The sequence below is a fragment of the Prinia subflava genome, chromosome 8 (genome assembly GCF_021018805.1).
Source record: "Prinia subflava isolate CZ2003 ecotype Zambia chromosome 8, Cam_Psub_1.2, whole genome shotgun sequence".
Taxonomy (NCBI): Eukaryota; Metazoa; Chordata; class Aves; order Passeriformes; family Cisticolidae; genus Prinia; species Prinia subflava.
The window spans coordinates 7,656,318-7,675,869 of record NC_086254.1 but is presented as its reverse complement, the minus strand read 5'-3'; the positions used below and the strand labels follow the sequence as shown (position 1 = coordinate 7,675,869).

General features: G+C 42.6%; 1 protein-coding gene across 6 annotated transcripts in view; it reads right to left on the bottom strand.

The window, feature by feature from the left end:
- Nucleotides 1-19,552, bottom strand: part of SPECC1 (sperm antigen with calponin homology and coiled-coil domains 1) — a 66,751-nt gene that overhangs the window by 33,681 nt on the left and 13,518 nt on the right. For all 6 annotated transcript variants that reach the window (XM_063402707.1, XM_063402711.1, XM_063402713.1 and 3 more), the window contains one exon: nucleotides 633-2,191. In XM_063402707.1, coding sequence (XP_063258777.1) covers nucleotides 633-2,191 — 1,559 coding nt within the window. The remainder of the gene's footprint in view (nucleotides 1-632; nucleotides 2,192-19,552) is intronic.

The window sequence follows — 19,552 nt, the reverse complement described above, 5'->3', positions numbered from 1 at the left end:
GTGCAAAGCTGTGAACTCACAAATGAGATAAATTGCTCCAAAATAATTTTTCTGTTACTCGACCTATCCCAAAACAGAGCATTCCTTTTTTTTTTTTAAGAATATCTCACCTGGAGCTTGACTGTGCATCATCAGCCATGCTGCTGCTCCTATCAGCTTCCCTGAGCATTAACTCATGTCCTTGTGTTCTCATGACCAATGACACCTATACTTCCCTGCTAATTAAGTCTGATTCATTATTCAGAATATTCACAGCTAACTATTTATGCCCTTCTCTTCATCTGATTAGCAAGTTATTTACATTATTTGTTCACATCATATCAAAGTAATTTTTTATTGATTTGCTCTTTGACCCAATTCTATTTACTAAAAGAGTGAATTCTACAGATGGTATTAGGACAAAATAGTTATAAATTTATAAATACAGATATGCTAATAGTTATTTCTGAGAAAATATGGGTATAGCAGCACAAACTGAGACAACATTGTACAATCCCAGCTTCTATTCAGAGCTAATCATACCATTTAAATTCTGGAAACTTACAATCAGGGGCCCAATAACAATGTAAAGACCAAGCTGTTTATGAAAGGACAGAAACAATCACTTTATTTTAGAGCTGTTACTGTTTTACCTTAGAGAGCAGCCCCTGAATGTGCTTCAGTTCACTGTTTGCCTTCAGCAGCTCTTGTTTCAGCTCAGTGCAAGAGGCTTCTAACTGAGCCTTTTCTGCATGGGCTACTTTGAGCATCTCCTGCACCTCTGAGTTGTCAGAGGTGCAGCCCATCACGTTGATTTCTGCAGCCTTTTGTTTCTCATTCTCCAGCTGAGTTTTGAGAGAGCCATTCTCGATTTTCAGACCTTCCAAGGCAATTTTACAGTCCTCCAGACTTTCTGTCACTGTGCTGTTGCTCTGCTGCTCCACTTCTAGAAGTTTAAGCAACTTCTCATTTTCTTCTCTCAGGCTCTTTATCACCTGCTGGGCATCCTGATGCTCCCTTTCTAAGCTTCGCAAACTGCTGGTTAATTGTTGTTGAATGTTGAGCAGTTTCTCTCTTTCAAACTGTGCATTTTCAAGAACTTCTGCACATTTCTGTTCCAGTTCGAGGACCTTCTCCTCTTGAGCTTCATTCTTGGATCTCTCTTGGAGGAGAGCCATGAGCTTCTCATTTTCCTGGCTCAGCTGCTCGGCTCTATCTCTGTGCTGACGGAAGGAAGTCTCCAGGAGAGCTTTCTCCTCCACCAGCTTCTCATTCTCTGTTGTCAGCTCCTGCACCATTTGCTGCTGATCCGACAGCTCCTGCAAAGTGGCCTGCAGCTCTTCTGCTGTGCTGTGGTGATTCTCCTCCATCTTTTGTATTCTCTCCGTGAGAGACGCAACGGAGAGGTCGCTGATATTGTTTGGAGAACTTCCTGCAGTGGAGCACTTGGAGCCTTTGAAGTGGTTGCTGCTGGTGGATGCTGGCCTGGAAGGGACATCTGCTATGTGCTCGAAGTCGGACGCGTCGGGTGACAGGGAGGCTTTGGTGACATCGCTGCTGGAAGAGCTGGAATTCCTCAGGGCACCGGCGCTCCCGTGCTGCCTGTGCTCCTCCGCCTCAGCCCTCGACACGTTCTTGGATGGGCTTCCAAAACTTGACTCTTGGGTAGTTGGGGTTGGGAGGCTGCTGTCGCCTCCACTGCTTGTGGTTGTGTCTGAGAGAGGGGAGTTCTCCAGATAAAGCAATTTCTCTTTCAAAGCACGGTTTTCTTCTCCCAGGCTAGCAAGCTCTTTTTGGAAAGTCCTGTTTTTCTCCTGAAGGGTCCTTATTAATGGATCTATGTCAACAGGCGACACTGTTTCTAAATTTTGGTTGGAAGCACCCATTCCTTCAGCACTGAGTGACCCTTTCTCTTTGCATTTCTTCAACTCACAACGAAGTTTGGTGATTTCCGAATCTTTTGTCTTTGCTTCTGCCAGGAGTTCTTTAACCTGAGATTCCAGAACAGCCTTGTCACCGGTTTCATTCTCTTGCTTGGACTTGCTGGTGGGGCGCACGTGTTTGGTAGGAGTTGGTGCACCAGAAGAGGTGGGGCTGGGCTGTGTTTTCCTGGTGTTGGCCTGACCACGCAGCACAGCTCTCTCCCTGGACACAGAGGAGGACAATTCCCGGGGTGCGGGGATCCCCGTGCGCTTCGCAGACGGAACTGTTCCTTGAGGAACAAGGGATGAAGGAAATTTGAGTTAGTGCACAAAGAAAACAAGTTTCACAACAACAATGCTGGAGCCTAGAGCAGCCCTGGAAAAAAAACACCTGAGTGTTTGAATAGGTTTAGTCATGACTGACTGTGTGGATTCATGTTTCAAAGGCTTGTATTATTCTGCATTTCTTCCTTTCCCATCCCCTGCAAAGGAACACAGCCCAGAAACTTTCTCCCAGTGTAGTAATATAATGCATAAATGCTGCAATACATGAGCTACAACCCCTATTAATTATACCGATGTAAAGACATAAAGATATTCATTATTTTAAAGTGAAAGTTCTTGACACTACTTTGTAAAATGCTGGATCTAATCCTAATATTTTCTGGGGAAGTGTTCAGTAACTTAAGATACTGTCTTTGAAAAAAACGTATTTTTATCACACACAAAACTATTTGCATTTTACTCTATTTAAGCAGATCATCACAAAAGAAGGACTGAAACATTTATGCTGAGCACAGATTCAGTGAAATATAAAACTCATCTGGCACTTCCAACACTGAAACAATTGTACTGCTGCAGCTTCTTGCAGAGATGGATGAGAGATTTTCCATGTTCTAAATTCCCATCCTCTCATGGAAGAAGAGCAAAAGGAGCTTAGAGAGTTGATGCTGTTCTGTTCGGTTGTTGGTTGGGTATTTTCCCCACCAACCAACAATGCAAAGCATTATGTGATTACAAGGGAAATGAAGTTTATGAGTTGTTGATTTTCATCTTTCAAAGCTCTCTTGAAATAGAGGACCCTGGGCACTGAAGAAGCAATAAGAGACATCTGAAGTTCTAAGAAGCTGGTTACAGAAAAGAAGCTGGTTCAAAGGGAAAGTATGATATGCCACTGCAAGTGACAACACCGTGAACTTAAGAAAATCCTCCGGAAAATTCAGAACCTTAGTCAAAAGGAAAAGCCCTAAATTACAGGACCATGAAGTGTGGGGATAGGGCACAATGAGGAGATGTTGTCCAATGTAGCCACATAAACAGGATGCAAAAGCGAGTTGTGCAAACAGAAAGAGCCAGTGAGCCAGTGTTTGCAATAAAAACAACTTCCAGAAGGACTCTGGCGGGAAATCCTAGAACAAATCCACCTCCCCACATTCGGGAGGCTCTTTGCCGACACACGCGTGCAGCATTCACAGAAAATCAAAGAACATTAAGAGCAAAGGGGAGCAGACTCCCTGCCTTACACAGCAACCTCATCACCCTCCCACAGCCTTCCACCGCAGCAGTGCAGGGCACGGAAGGGTTAACATTGACACCACCCCGTTTGCTCAGCATCTCTTTTGAAGAATGCACTGGGTTTATAAAGCCCACACAAACAGGAGCCCCTCCTCCTCCCCCCCAAACACACACACTCTGCAGCAGCACAATAAACACCCCGAGACAAAGAGCAGCTGAAGAAAAGCCCCCTGAACCCAGCACAGCGCTGGCAGGAGAGCACAGAGAGCCTCTGTCATGGCAGGGGCACGGTGAGGCCAGAGACAAAGGCTCCTGTGTTTTTGGGAAGAGATACAGGGACAGCCAGGCCCACACAGCTTCATTCAGTCACCTACAGCTGGAGGGGACAGCACAGCTCCGGGGTCTCCGGTGGAAAGCACCACGAAAGCAGAGGTGGGAATTCTCCTTGTCAGAGCCAGAGGCCCCGGCTCATGGATCTTCCCATTCCCAACACAACTGCCTGGATGTGACACCTGGAAAATGTACTGGAGTGAGCTCAGCACACGAGCAAAGCTCGTGGTGTCCATGCAGCCAACACCAGGAGATGAAGGACAGGAGGAAGACTGAAAGGGCAGTGATGTAATGTGACTTCCAGCAGAGAAATCCCAACTCAGCACAGCCCCTTCCTGCTCAGAGAGGCACAGGTGACCCCCAGGTGCCCAGCGGGGAAAGCACTTGAATGAATCCTGACCATGGAGTAGGAGGAGTGTCCAGCACACAGAAGCTCTTTTCACACAAGCTGTGACCATACTACAGTTCTAAGACGCAAAATCTACATTACAAATATGAGAGATGTTTTTGAACGGAGTCTAAGGGGTGATTTAAAGCCTTCTGTATGTCCTGGGCTTTTATTCGATCTGAAAGGGTTTTCTACCTTTCACACAGAATTTTATGACAACAGCAAGTGCTCTGAAAAACTTTTTTAATGCCCAAACCAGTTCAATAACGTGTCTGTCAACCGGTCAGCACATGACTAAGCAGTATTCTATAAATAGCGGGTGGTATTCTGTACATCACAAGAAATAATGAAGCAATTACACATTAGTACAAATTGCTTGGCACTAAGGAAACCACCTTTTCCTAGGAGATAACACTGCACTTGTAGTGATGCCAGCATGTTTCTAATCACCACCAGATGACAACTGAAACATGATCCTGAGCAATGCAAGACATATACATAAGGATAACAATTAATGATATTTAACTGGGATTATCTGTACTCCACCAGTTCGCCAACCAGAGCAGGCTTTGAGATTACTCAATGTGCCTCATGTGTTTTGCAAGACTCCACGCTCTGCTGACTTGTTCTGTCATAAATCACAAAGCATTTGCTATCCATCAATAACCATTAACCAACTTGTTTTTTCACAATGTAGAGACTTACATATTTTCCTCACTCCACTCTCCACAACCACCACATGTATTAAAATGTCACAAGGAGTTCCTGTCCCCCCCCACAAAAGAATTCTAAGTGCATATGTTGATCACAAAACACCAAATCAAGTATAAACACTACTTTAAAGTCTATTTTATGGGCAACCCCCCTCCGAATGACCTTGGAATTGAGCAGTGTAGTGGTTGGCAGTGCGTGCCAGCGCCACAGCCCCAGGCTCCAGAGGCAGGAGCTGCACTGAGGGCTGTGCAAGTCCCCCTGGTGACCCGATTAACTGGGCCCAGTTGGTGATGGGCAGTGGGAGACCCCAGACAGACACGTGCATCCAACACAGCCCTGATTTATGCTGCTGCTTTCAGTGGCTGGAATCATGCAGAACTTCACTGCCTGGCAAGTGCTGCTGGTTTTGAGCAGGGGAGAGAAAAACAACCAGCCCTGAATCTCATCGCTGTGCTCCTCACCTGGGTGCCCAGTAACAACTTCTCCATTTTCAGCTGTTCTTTTCAGATGTGAGGTATTAAACCATAACAACAGACAGAACTTATAATTCTCCAAGTGCTTCAAAATTAACAGCTATTTAACTCAAATCCTCTGAAACACGTAATAGTAAGCTTAAATAAAAAAAAAGACAGGGAAGCAGAGAGAAATGAAACATCTCAGCCAAGGTGACACTAAATCAGGATTAGGGCCAGGGTTCATACCCTGCTGTGCAGCTTTCCATGGACCACTCGCTGCCAGGGAGCATCCCCTGACTTCCCACTGGTGTCAAAAGCCAAAGTATCGCTTTCATGAGATAAAAGTTGGCCCTGTTGATCTTCTGACATTTTAATCCCGTTTTCAACATAACTACAGCATTTCTCACAGAAGCATGAGGACTACTCCTCAGTTTTTCCACATTATGATCTATTTCTGATCTGAGTTCTCAGCAGCTTCCATTGGGACATCCATAACCAGAAGAAAATGGACTATGGAAGGGAGGAAAACATTTCCCAATCCTCCAAGGTGAAACACATAGGATTGTAGTTTAGAAGTATCATCCAGGCAGCACAGTCAGTGTAATTACAGTGGTACCAGGGCAAGGGGCAGTAGGAGGCAAACATTCTACCAGAGGGATATACATGACATTATGGAATGAAGATTCAATACATTTCTCTGCCCTTACATTCCATGTGCTCTGAGATAGCACATATCACTGCAGTAAAGCACCAGCCTTGAATTTACATTTATTTTACTTGACTCTTAATTATATTAACAGTTCAAACACCTGCTTCCCCAGTCCCAGAGCAGAGGAATAATCTCACTTGGGAAGTGACAACATTTGACTACATAAACACCTTTGAAAATGTTCTAAATTCTGCCTTGAATCTATTTTTTAGAACTGGAGTCAATAAAAAATTATTTGCCTCTGGCCTTTGTCCCATTTGTGTCCCACAACCTGCCCTTTTCTTAATCCTTCCCTCCATCAACATATTAATAACCCAAAGGTTAATGCCATGGCCTTCTGCTGTTCCACAGTGGAGTTAACAGGGAATGTTCCATTTAGTACCTTATTCCTCAATTTTAATCCTGTCATCTCTTAAGCAAACAACAATAAAAACACATTTTCTCCTTCAACATATTCAAAATTCCATGCCAGTAATTCACTGTTCCATAGTTTCAGTAGGTACTAAGCCTCCTGCACGAAGAGCCCATGGCTGTAATTTAAGCACTGATCACCGAGTCATCTCACAAAGCATTTCAGTCATGTAAGACTAAAGCATGGAGACAGATGCAGCTTTGGTGTGATGTTTTTAAACAATGGATACCTTATTTGAATTGCAAGGGCAGGATAACTAACAGGAAATAAAAGAAAGCTATTCATAGCACTCTGCAATGTTCGAGTCATACATTTCAGAAAGGCAAACTGTTGCCTGCAGACAAGTTTGTCCTCTCATGAGGGATGTTACAGCTCTCTCATTCCAGCTCCTGCTCTTGCAACAGATCAGCAATTTCACTGTCCCGTGTCTGTCATCCCTAAATCCACCTCAGAAGGGACAGTGCAACAAGAGATTGCAAGAATAAATTAAGGACTAACTCACAGCCTCTCTGGCAACAGAAGGCTGGGGTTCTTCTGTCGTTCTGGAATTCTGTTCTCACATGTCAGGATGCTTCAATAAAATTTCCCATGTGAACAGAACTCCTGAGCCTCAGATACAGAAGTGGTTCCTTGAGGAAAAGGTCAGTATAAATCAAGCGGGCTGGAATTATTTAGCACCATGGCTAAGTAAAGGGAATATTAACAGCCCACGCTTGTACAGCAAATAAAAAGAATTATCAAACCACCCCACACAATTTTACTGTGCTCTAGCATTTGTGGTTTAGCTAAAATATGTCCTTCTTATCAGTTCTGGCTTTCAGCTCATCCTCTGGCTGTGACTTCAGCAGATCCTCGACTTGAGAGCACTTCCTGAGGCTTTGGAGGATGTGCTGAGGATCCAGAGCAGCACCAAAACACGCAGTGACAGCCAGGCAAGGCAGGCAGGTACCCTGTGCTCAGCCTTGCCTGGGAAAGGTCCTGCCACCACTTTTAGTTTCTCAGTAAAACAAACCTGGGTCACAGGACTATCTTAATTTCACCTGGTTTATGACACCTCGTCTAGGACACCAAAATACAGCTGTCTAGTGCCATTTCCAGATGACCTTCAGGAATATTTAAAATACCCTCACTGCACTCAAAGATTTGGCAGCACCTGTAGGAGACTTGTCCCTTGCTCCAGAGGCAGACAGAGCAACTGGGATGGCTGAAGACACCTTAAGTGGCACCAGACATTGAATTAAACTGAAGTCAGACCTTCCTCACAGATTTACAAACCGATCTTAGAAGACACGTAATAGCAGCTTTTTTGTGCTACATTCAGAATTCCTCCAGTACCCAAGTACCCTTTAGCTGACTTCCAGCTCCACAACGAACAATTTAACACAAAGGATTAATATGGGATTCATGACATCATCGATGTGAATTTAGTCACAGCCAAGTCACAAAGGCTGGCATTAGCTTGGAGTCACCACACTCACTCCCTGTTGGGATAAAGCAGCACATGTTACAGGGAGTCTGGACATGTTTTTTGACTTCTTTTGTCAACTCAGAGTAAAGTTTTCAAGAACCTAATTAACTTGGTGTTTAAAATCCATTTTTCAAAAGCAGATAAGCCACTAAGACCTCATAGCTTAACTGAAAGCCCAGGGGACTTGGCAGATCCCTTTCACCCTGTTCCAGCATTGATCCTGAGATTGATACTGAGACTGATTAAGAGTCAGTGAGAGGTGTCCTTTGGGAAATGGTGATTGACTGTACAGCACAGAGGAAGGATTGCAGTACACGTGACTCCTTTAAAGTATTTTTTCATTAAAAGGTTTCAGCACACATCTGTTTTACTGAAACACCCTATTTTCTCCTGCCTTTTTTTCCCCCTTTGTTTAAAGCAAATGAAACAGTTAAAAAACAACTTCCCTGCTGACCAGAGATGATCTGATATCCTAATTAACAGGAAACACATTGACATATTTCACGGTGGCATGAGGAAAAGCAAACATTCAGAAGTAGGGCAGATATAACAGCAGCCCTTACCTGCATTGCTGGGCTACTTCATACAAAACCTACAAAGACAAAATCCCTGCACATTCTGCTTAATGCCCCTGTCCCTAAACCTCTGGCAATGGTAGGACTGTTTGGTAACAAATACGGGATTAATGATGGGATGCACCCAACTAGATCGAGCCATGAGGAAGATGTGAATCAGTCCTGAGAGCTTCTGGGGAGCTGAAATGTGAGTGGGACTGGATGTAAAAGGCTGAATTTTCAGAGACACCAGTGGCAAGAGACACCACACAGCACCTACTGATATTTTCAAAACTGCCTGAGTTGTTTAGAACTTCCCATTTGAGAGTGAAATGGCTGAAAGTTCTGTTCCACCACTGGCTTAGGCAAAAGTCAGGATAAAGAATGACACTACTGTACTGTGGCAAAGTATCACAGCTTGATCTGTTTGGTACACGAGGGGAATGAGCTGAACAGGATTGCTGTCAGCATTCTTCCATGACAACAGCACTGGATACTCCTCCGAATAATCCTCAAAAACTCAGAGGAGCACTCCATTTTCCATCCCTTTTAAGGCTGTCCTACAGAAAGACAATGCTCTCTGCTACCTGGTCTTTATGCAGCAGCAAACAAAGCAAAGCAAGGCTTGGCCAAGCCCTGGTTCTTCTGAATTAATCAGTCTGTTTGCAAAGTGTTAGTCATGGAGCCAACACCTTCACAGGTCAGCAACTCCTTGGGAAGGTTCACTTGTACTCCACCTAGCTTTTAAAAAAAGACAAGGAGATGGGTCCAGAACAACAAATGTGGTTTTGATAATCCAGCACTAATTATATAGAGAAGCTTCTGCTCCAATAGGGCCTTTTACTCACTTAGCAAACATAGACTAAGAGTAATTAAAACATTAACTTCTTTTCTGAATCATTTTAATGGCCTGTTGGACTGTCTGGCCTCCCTCATTGAATTGTCTGTGGAACAAGCACAGCATGCAACAGGAGGAAAGAGCTAAAAGGCTTAATGCAAAGATTTTGATCTATATAATCATGGTGGAGAGTGTAGGAAAGCGACTCAAGTACTGATATTTAAGATGGAGGATAAGAGTAAGTGATCAAAGAGAAATAAAAATTATATTACAAAGTATTAGGGAAAACCAGATGACTGTACTGAAAAATCTACACTAGCAAAGAAAAAGCAGCAACAAGCATCTTGATCTGAGTAATTTTTAATTTAAGACTACAGAGACCCCTGACATTTGAGCTGAACACTTGGTAAAGGTTGGCTGATTTTTTTAGTAAGAAATAGGAGTCTAGAGATCTGGAGTGCAAAAAGCACAACAGAAAAGGCACTTTTGGTAACTTAAAGACTAAGTCATGACAAAATGACTTGCCAGTGGTTTAAATCTGCAGATGAACTATTGGTAGGACATTCTTTTCAAGGGTGGCCACCAGAAGAGACTCTCCCATGACAGGAATGTAATCCAATAAGTAGAGACGACCTTAGAGTTGAAGCATCATCTCCTTTTAGTTGAAATTTTAGCATCTAAACAAGAACTCAATCTAGAAAAGACTCCAGTAAGTTTTATGGTGGATTTAAAAGAGAAAAATGTCTGCTGCACAATTAAGGACTGAGCACACACATTTTCTTTTCATCTGATCAATAACTGTCATTTTTGTCCTTGCACAGAAAGTCATATTTAACTCTTCCAGAAAAGTGTTAAAATGAAAATAGAACGAGATCAATTCTACTCAGTATCTGGTGGTTCCAAGCTCAGCACAGCCACAAGAACTGAATTTCAAGTTCACTTTGTTACAGCTCAATTCCATTACAGTGGAAACAAGGTCGCATTCAGAAGGTAAATGAGACGAGATCTGATCAAAACCCTGTTCACAAAGTCTCATTGTGAATTTCAGCTGACTTTCTCTGCTCTTTAGGGGCCTGTTCACAGACAATTCCTCTCTGAATAACAGCATGAGTAGTTAAAATCTCTTTACCCTCAGAGACTTGCCAGTGTCCACACAAAAGAGTCCCTCTGAACATTTTTAATGCTGTTTACTTGAGTTTCCTGAAAGTTTTTAAACTGAAAATGAAAACTCAAGCCTGGATATCCCTGTTTTGAGTAAAATTTTAAATCCAGAAGTACAAAAGCAGTGCAGGCTCTACTGTAAGAAGCAACTTCTGCTCCCAAATCTCAGGACCAAAGATACACCAGCAAAGTGAATTGGCTGAGCTGAGAGACAAGACCTGCTCTGTGCACGCCCAGTCTTTGCTCCCACAAATACAAACTTCTCTTTCTAATCTGCTCAAGGAGCACTCAAGGGGCTCCTCTTTTCCATATGCCTCTGGCACCAAGAGATTCACGAGGTGCTGCTGTGTTGACCCCCAAAATGAGGGACACAAACCCCATGGAATTACCAACATTGCCATCACTGCTGCAGGTCACGAGCGTGGTGGAATCCAGCCCTGAGCTGCTTTGGATTTTTGGAGTACCCAGCAACCTGGCATAACAAACACTGAGCCATCCAAAGCAAATGTTCAGGGAAACTCTATATCCTACACTTGCTGGAATATCCCTACAGCAAACTCAACACTACTTCTTTTGGAACTGTTAATACCACTGGGCCTGCCAAAAACTTTAGTCACCTCCAAGTTTTAGCCCTTGTCTAACCCCCACAAAAGAATGACTAAAACTTTCAGTGTGTGGCATTATCTCAAAATTAATCTAGTGAAAGTTATAGAACTAGAGGATTCTCCCTTTTTCAAATGAAGTACCACTACTTGCTGGTTTTAATGCAAATTTATAATTTCCACAACCATCACAGCTCATTATTAAAAAAATACATAATTTTTATATTCCTTAAGGGGGGCTTGACTCTATATACTTGTGACATTAGCACACCAAAATTATTGGGATTTCTATGTATTGTGACACTTCCTGATTTTGTTTGTTCTGGAACATTTTCTGCCTGTGCACCTGTAAAAACAAGATAGGATCAGGTATAATCATCACATACCTACAGCTTAATCAATTTTAAGCTAAACTCTATTCTGGTGATTTTTCAGACAACAACTATTACAAAAAAAAATCCATAAATACATTTTTTTCTGTGAAGAGGGACAAAATCAGTGCTGTTTCACTGAAATGAGGGATTTTTTGTTTGATCTGGTTGGTAAATTTGGAGTTTCCTTTGTTCTTCTACCTGTTAGATCAGAGGCTTCTGCTTTCCAGAAGGTTTTTAGCAACTGCTGTGGGGAACATCCTTGGAGTTAATAACACATCCCCCAGTGCTGTACAGAAACAGCAGGGATTTGCTTGAAGATAAGGCGGAGAAATAAACTGTCAACTCCTATGGCTGTACTAGGAATATTCCTGAGGTAAATGACCACTAGCTACACTAAAAATCCCAGGGTTTTCCTTGATTCTAGCCTGCAGACAAGGAGATAATTCTCCTCAGGTCAGAAAGCAGCTTCCCAGCTAACCTAGCCCAGGAGTCCTTCACTCAGCCATTCCTGGGTTAACAGTGCTGATAAAACAGCTGTACTTTCATTTCTGGAAAATACAATTATAATGGATAAAATACCAGTGTTGAGTGTTTTGAGAAGGACAGGAAATTAAAAAGCAAACAAAACTAACCAACCCTAAATCCAACCATACCAACCCACTTAACAGTGGCTGTCAGTAGATGTGCTCCTCCATGCACAGTGGTTATCACAACTGAATGTGATCTGTGGCTCAAGTTAATGAAGGAGTTTCCTAAAACCTCCTGGTCCAAGAATCCAACTGGAAGGAGCAGTGAGAACCCTGCTCCTTCCAGACAAGGCAGGTGCTGTGGATCACTCCTCTAACCATCAAAATCTGACATGTCTCCACAAGCACAAAGGATAACCAGATTATAAGAGGGGAAATGCTTAATATCCAGCATTTTCACAATTAGCAGGGTTGATTTACTCAACCTGTTTAACTGTTCAGGAGGCCATGCTATGGATGGAACCATGGAACTGACAGAGATACCTGCATGGGGCTTGATCATTCTCCTGCTTTCTTTATAAAGGTGGCTCCTGTTCTAATTCCTTGTCCTTCCCACTGAGGGAGCAGAGCCTTTAGAGAGGAAAAGAAGCCAAAAATGCCTCTGCAAATGCTGTGGAGTGCTTTGTGATCCTGACCCTCCAGTTCAGGAATGCTGCCCCACACTTGGCCAAAAGACTGGCACTGACCGAGCCAAAAGAACTTCATTCCTCATGAATTCCCAAATCCTGCTGATCCAGAAGGACAGGAGGGAAAGGGATCAAAAATGGAAACATGAAAGGAGGTTCCTCTTCCTTCCCGAAAAGGGCAGAACTTAAAAGCCAGAAGCCTTTTTTTTTAATTGTTTGCTTAATGCTTAATAACCAGTTTGCATTGCACTGGTGTTACAACTGCCTTTTGTTTACTGAAATGTGATGGCCACATAATAAACCCAGTTTTTTTCTCATTTCCAGCCTCCTTCTGTGAAGGGGGCAGAAAGGACTCTGATTTAGTCTCCACAGCTCATCCAGAGCTTCAGCTCAGCCCAGCACAGAGCTAAGGGAGCTGGAACAGCCAATACTGGGAACTAGGCTGAAATCATCAGAACTATCAACACAGGATGAGACACATCAGGAAAAGAAATGAGACAGAAGGGGAGAGGAGAAAGCTCATAACATAATGAGATGTTTATCTATAAAACATTGCCCACTTCAAAGCAGGAAGGGCTTCAACTCCTTGGTTAAAAAAAAAAAGAGCTTTTAATTAAAAGATCAGTCAAAGATTTTCCACAGTCAAGCAGCCTCAAAGAAACTATGTGTGGAGGAGGCTGAGAGTAATTCTTAACATGATCAGTCCATTCTTCAAACTCAACAAGGTTTTATGAAAGCATTTCTCAAGATCTAGAAGATAAGGATTGTGGAAATATCCTCAGCCCCTCAAAGAGGGACTCTTCCCTTCTGACACCTCCACCCTGATCAGCTTTTGCTCTGGAAAAGCCTGGAAAAACACATTCACAGCTCTGTGCCTCCCACCTCGTGTCAAAATAGATTGTAATCCTAGGACACAAGGCTTGAGGTTAAGCAAAGTTACTGCCATGGACTTTAGGAGGCCTGACTTGAAATATTTCTGTGCATTGCTCTTGTCAGCTGAAAACAGGCTGTACTGAGCACACAGCCTCCCATTATGCAAAGGTTTAAAAGCCTTTGAAGGTTTAAATGAATTGCACCACTTTTCTGGAACACTCTTTCCATTCAAGGAAAGTTTTCAGATGGGGATGGCGATGACACAACCACGTTATCCCCTCCCAGCATTACAGCTGACACTACGTGCTCTGGGGAACAAGACTTTGAACCACTTTCCCTTTGGTCCTGGAATTTTTTAATGCTTTTTCTCTTCTGAAAAAAAAACCACGATTTTGACAATTTAGCCTTAAATAAGAAAAATGCAACATGTTCTTTACAGGCTGCAATTTAGCAACTATTTCACATTATTGCAGATAGACAACAGCAGGGCTCTGGCACTCTGGAGGAGCTTTCCAAGGAGAGAATACCAGTCCTGGAATGACTCCTGTTCATGGAATCTCATCCCCACTTACCAGCTGTTAATTATGACTAATGAACCTCATGCTGAGTTGGTTCTGTTCTGCACAAGCACAGGGAATTAACTCTGTTTTATTTCAGGAATCATAAGCATTTTTGTCTATGAAAGTAAGTATTCAGCTATACTTTTGAAGGTCTTTCCCGTATTGCAGAGAACTCAGTTCCTGCCAACAAATTTATCATTATCCACACCCTTGTGGAAACAACTTCTATAAAAGGGATTATATGATCATCATTATTTGGTATCACAAGGATTTCTACATCTTCAGTATAATAGCTGCAGTGGCAAAATACAGAAGACTTTAGGGTGTGAAAAATACTAAAGAATATCCTCCAGATGCAGGGAAGAAGCTACCTTTGCATTCTACATATTTCAGACTAATTAAAACAGATTTCTATCCTTACTATAGGATGGGATTTCTTAATTCAGTTGGGGAAGAAAGAAAAATCATCCAACATATGTAAAATGTGTCAGAGGATTAACTACACCCTGTCCCTAAAGCCATTTTCATTCCATACATTAATAATTATGATTTCATTGAAGTTACTGGTAAAATTCTTACTTGCCTGAGTAGCAATGATTTTTAACACTTAGCACCAAAGCATCCATCAGGACAGGAATGTGAGAGGAACCTAACTCTGCTCATGGGATATGGACACATTTGCTTTGCTCCTGACAGTTTTCCTAAGCAACTGAATAAATTCCAACCAAGATACAAAGCCTACAGAGCTGGTAACAAATGGAAAATATATGTCCTTGTTTCAGCCAACACATCCCCTACACATGCTCAGAACTGAACCCTGCAAACTGATGTTAGCCCTGTGCTTTCCCAAGAGTGCATTTTTCCAGTGATGAATATCAAATCTGCCTGTAAGAACTTCAAATGTAAATTCTGCTGCTGATAAAAATATAGAGCTTGTTAGCTGTGTGCTCCAGAGCCTGATGAAAAGGGCAGGAAGCTGCAGCTCTGATGTAATTTATAGCCTGAGAGAACCGACACAAGGGCAGAGTGCTCTGCCTCAGAACATGCAATCCATATCTATTGATGCTTGTGGAAAAACATTTCATGAAATATAATAGATGGAACATTCCAAAGAGATCTGTGAACACATGCCTGCTTTGGATTATAGGAAGAAAAAAGTTGATGCATGGAAAATCTAACAGTGTCTATACAGTCACCAGAGATCTCAGTTTTAGATCATCTTCAATCATCATGCTCAAATTGCTTGGAGATACAGAATGGGAAAGTATTAGAAAATAATGAAAATACCAAATATTTGTCCATCTTCTAGTGTCAGTCTGTGAAAATCACAGAAAAATCAAATTGAGTAGTACAAAGCAGTACAAATGAAATCAGAGAAGTACTCTTGCCTCAGTTTTACAATCTCATGTTGTTTTGAAAGCTACATTCCCTGTGGAAATCAGATTTTATGAAGGGTAAATTAGTAAAATTGGGGAGGAACTGAAAAGAGAAAAAAATAAGATAGATTACTTTGCTGAAATACTGGTGGGAGGTCCAGAACACAGGACTGCTTCCAAACAAACTCCTCAGTATCTCCAGGGCTCTGGCAGCTTTCAGTGGGAAGACCAAGGAGCAATACTTGCTCAAATTTCTTTGGCCAGTTTTTCAACTTCAAGATCTTGAGGAGCCAAACATAGCCCAAACAAAAAGAAGCAGGTTTCTCTTTTTCTCCAAGGTCAGCATTATTCCCTTCTTCTTTCACTCTTTTCCCTCTTTCAAGTCATTTAATGCTGTGTCAGAACCAACACAATCACAACCATCCCCTGGCTGTTTCCTTGTCACTCTGCAGCTGTCAAGCACATTAACCAAACTAATGAAACAGTCCTCAAGAAAATCAGCTTTTACATTTACTATCACGTTAGGTCTACCACTGGTAGGTCCTAAAATACCACCAGCACTGGGACAAAAGCACAGTCCAGAGCTCTGGACCCACAGGACAAGTTCTTGCTGACCAGCTCATTCAGCAGGATTCCCAGAAGTTCCCTGCCTTCATCCAAAAATGGCTTTGTTTTGCTGATGGAAATTAATCTCACACAAAATGCATAAACCACATCCTGCTGCCTGCCATGCCCTAAAAGTTGTTCTTGTAAAAGCTGTAATCCTGCCCATGGAGAAAGCACTCCCACTCAGCACATCCTCCCAGCCAGGGCAGAAAACTGCTGGGAAGGCCCTGTAGTGTAGGAAAACTTCTTGATGATCTTTTCCATTAATTTAGCATTCATCAGCCTTTCAATTTGGAATCAGGGGACCTCAGATTACCACTTAACGCTACCTCAGATAATTCCAGAGGTAAGTTACTCACACGCATGACTAAATTTCTCTAAGAGGTCAGTCCAGACCGTGACAGTGTCTGGCTGTTCCCCTTTCACTGGCCTGGGAGCAGAGGAGACACTGCCACTGACTGACGTGTTTGTCAGTCCTTCTGAAATGATTTAAGCATGTCAGTCCCATCAAGTCACCTCACGAGACCAATCACCAGAGCTGGCCCTCACTGGCCTTGGAAGAAAAGCTTAAGTCAAGTAAAAATTACTCTCCAGGGGAAAATAAACTGCTTCAATACCAGTTTAATCAGCAGTGTGTTACTACTCTGAAAAATGAGAGCATTTCTAAACCCCCCATGCAAGAATGACTTGTGGGAGGAAGAGGTGACTAAGGAATTAAACCATCCAGTGGAGAGCAAACTGTGGTTTGTTGGCTCCACTGGGAACAAAAGGTCTATGGCTCGCTGCCCGAGCTCCAAGAGGACATGACTTGCTGTCGGTATTTCCATGAAAGCTGTTATGTGATTCATTAGCTTTGCTGGCCCCTCTCTCCTCCCTCCCTTCCCCCACACCATCATTAAACTCATCTGGTCTCCTGAGCTCTTGCTTGGCAGAAATGGTGTTCTGAGATCCAACAGAATTAAAATGAACGGCTCCCATGTTTGGGAGAAAGGGAGAGAGGCAGATGAGGGAGACTAAAGAGAGCACCCAGAAAAGGTCTGACTACACACGCTGAAATGACAAGAACATGTATTTCTACAATTGCATTTATCTTCAAGTCTCCTATTTTACACTGAAAAATCCCTTCCTCAAACTCAAACGAAGCCACCCCTGGGCCAGGACAAAACAGACATAAGAAAACAGATCAATACTGACTCAGTGCATGCACTGACACTTGATATTCTCGTCCAAGCCATGTAAGCATGTTTTACAAATAAACACAATCCCAAAAAAAGCCTAACCCTTGGATAACCCCACCCGTCACCTTGTTCCAACACGAGAAGTTAACATTTCCCATTCAAGCGATTCTTTCAGGAAAGTTTTTGTGGGTATTGAGTCATTTTTTCCCACCTCTTCCCAAAGATATTCATCATCCATCACCTGCAGATGTTTAGAGGATAAACAACCCCCCCATCACCGTGTCAGCCAGTGTCAAAGAACGTCAGAAATAACAGGAGGCCTCCCTGTTTCCAAGGCAAACTATGTTTGAAAGGCTTTCTCCCAGTAAACATCACGCACTGGATAACTCTGGATTCTTCCATACAACTCCCAGGAAATGTTCCAGCTATTCCACAGGTGCTCGGGCCTCTGTTTGTATACACTCTTTTCTTTAGCTTGGGTAGCCAGTTTCAAAAGCAGAAAACTAATTCTGCTGACAAACTGCTGCAATATTCACTCGCCTTTCACTTCATTTTCTGTACTACTTTATAGGTGTTTTCATTCTAAAACCTCCACTGGTTTTAAAAATATGAATATTCAGAGCACTGGGTATAGCAGGAAAACCAACCACTTGCAAGGAGCAGAGTTTTGGCAAAGAAGTGATGCAAATTTGGGTCACACACCACAAAGTTCTCACAAATTACTGTAAAAGCTGTTTAAAGTAAGTTTTAAATTAGAAGCTAGGAAAAGCCTATAGAATTTAATGTTATTACAAGCAATCCTCTCAAATCCTTGTTAGACACTCTTAGACTCTTAGGAAGACAGATTAATTTGAGATGATACTGGGCTGTTAGAGTCTTGTCTTCTGTTCCAAACATTCCCATCAGACACCAGCAGTGGATTTCTTTCCTCTGTCTTCTCCTCACCACAGTCCCTTGCTCAGTCAGTCCCAGTTCTTTGATTCTCCTGTATTAATGTGTTAACTTTCAACTCTCGGCTTGGAGGCAATCATTTCCTTCCTGTTCCTGGACAGCACTGACCAGCCCACCCAGAATTTACACTTAATAGGAAAACCCATTAAAGTACACAACACTCTCATAAATATGTGAAAAGAAGTATTTTACTTGAAATGATAACCTGTATCATAACAGGATCAGATTTTCAAATACTTCAGTGCCCACTGACACCAAGAGGAGGAACAAAGCTGCCCTCAGTGCCCCAGGATGGTAAGTTTGGGGTGAAAGACTTAAAGATGAGCTGTAAGATGCCCATAAAGTTTCCTAAGAAAGAAGACAAACAAGATGACCCTGAAAGTCATGCTCAGGGAAAGAGGTCAAATTGGTTGTCTGTCACTAAAGCTGGCTCATGAGCTACATCAATAACGCAGCCATTCCTGAGCTGTAGCCTGGTTATTCCAAAACACAGGCTGAGAAGTACTACAGTTGTTCAAGATGTTGGTGTTCCTGAATGAGAGCTGAATTAAGATCACTCAAGCAGAAACAAAACTCAGAGATACTACAACGTATCACATTCTGATATGAGAAGGAGGTTTTTGCAGCCTAGCTGTCAAAAACAGAAACTCTGAGTTCTAAAGCTGGAGCTCTCTCACACAGTAAGGAATATATTTTCAGAGGTTTCTTTTTCTTTTTGTCAGCAGGAATGTTTCTGACTCTTTTTCATGGTTAAACATTGGAGTTTTGAACACACAGTTCAACACAAAACACTGGTTTTTAGTCCTACTCTTCCCTTACAAACAGTGAGGACTTTCAAACAAGACCTACTACAGCCTGCACTTCAAAACTGGGAATAGTTTGAAAACTGCTTAGGTGCAACAGAAGTATAACTCTTTCCTCTTCAATAAAAAAACAAATCAAGAGAAAACAAAGGATGAAAGAGATTTTTCAAACCCACAAGGGGTCTGCACAGTCATTTATCATCTGTGTTAATAGCAATAAGCTGTTCAAATGGCCCTGCAAAATCAGAGTCTGTTTGCTCCAACTGATCAGAAGTCGGCAGTGTATCTCCCAGGGCCATTATCCAGCTCTTCCTTAATTTATTATCAGTACTCCCCCTTGTAAATGACACGTTCAGCTCCAGCAAAAGTTCGCCGGCTAGCAGTGGCCAGCAGATTTCAGGGGCTGGGGATGTAGGCAGCCACACTCTCCAGCCTAAAGTTTCACTTTCCCTTAGGGCAGCATTTCTTCTGGTGACTGGATACTGGCAGCTTTTGTGTTCTTCATTAGCCCGGTGATTAACATAGTGCTAGAGAGTTCTCACTACACCTCACTGCTGTTCCAGCACTCGCTGGCACATCTATTGTGAGATCTCTGAGCAGCAATGCAGCCCTGGCTAACAATACCAGAGAT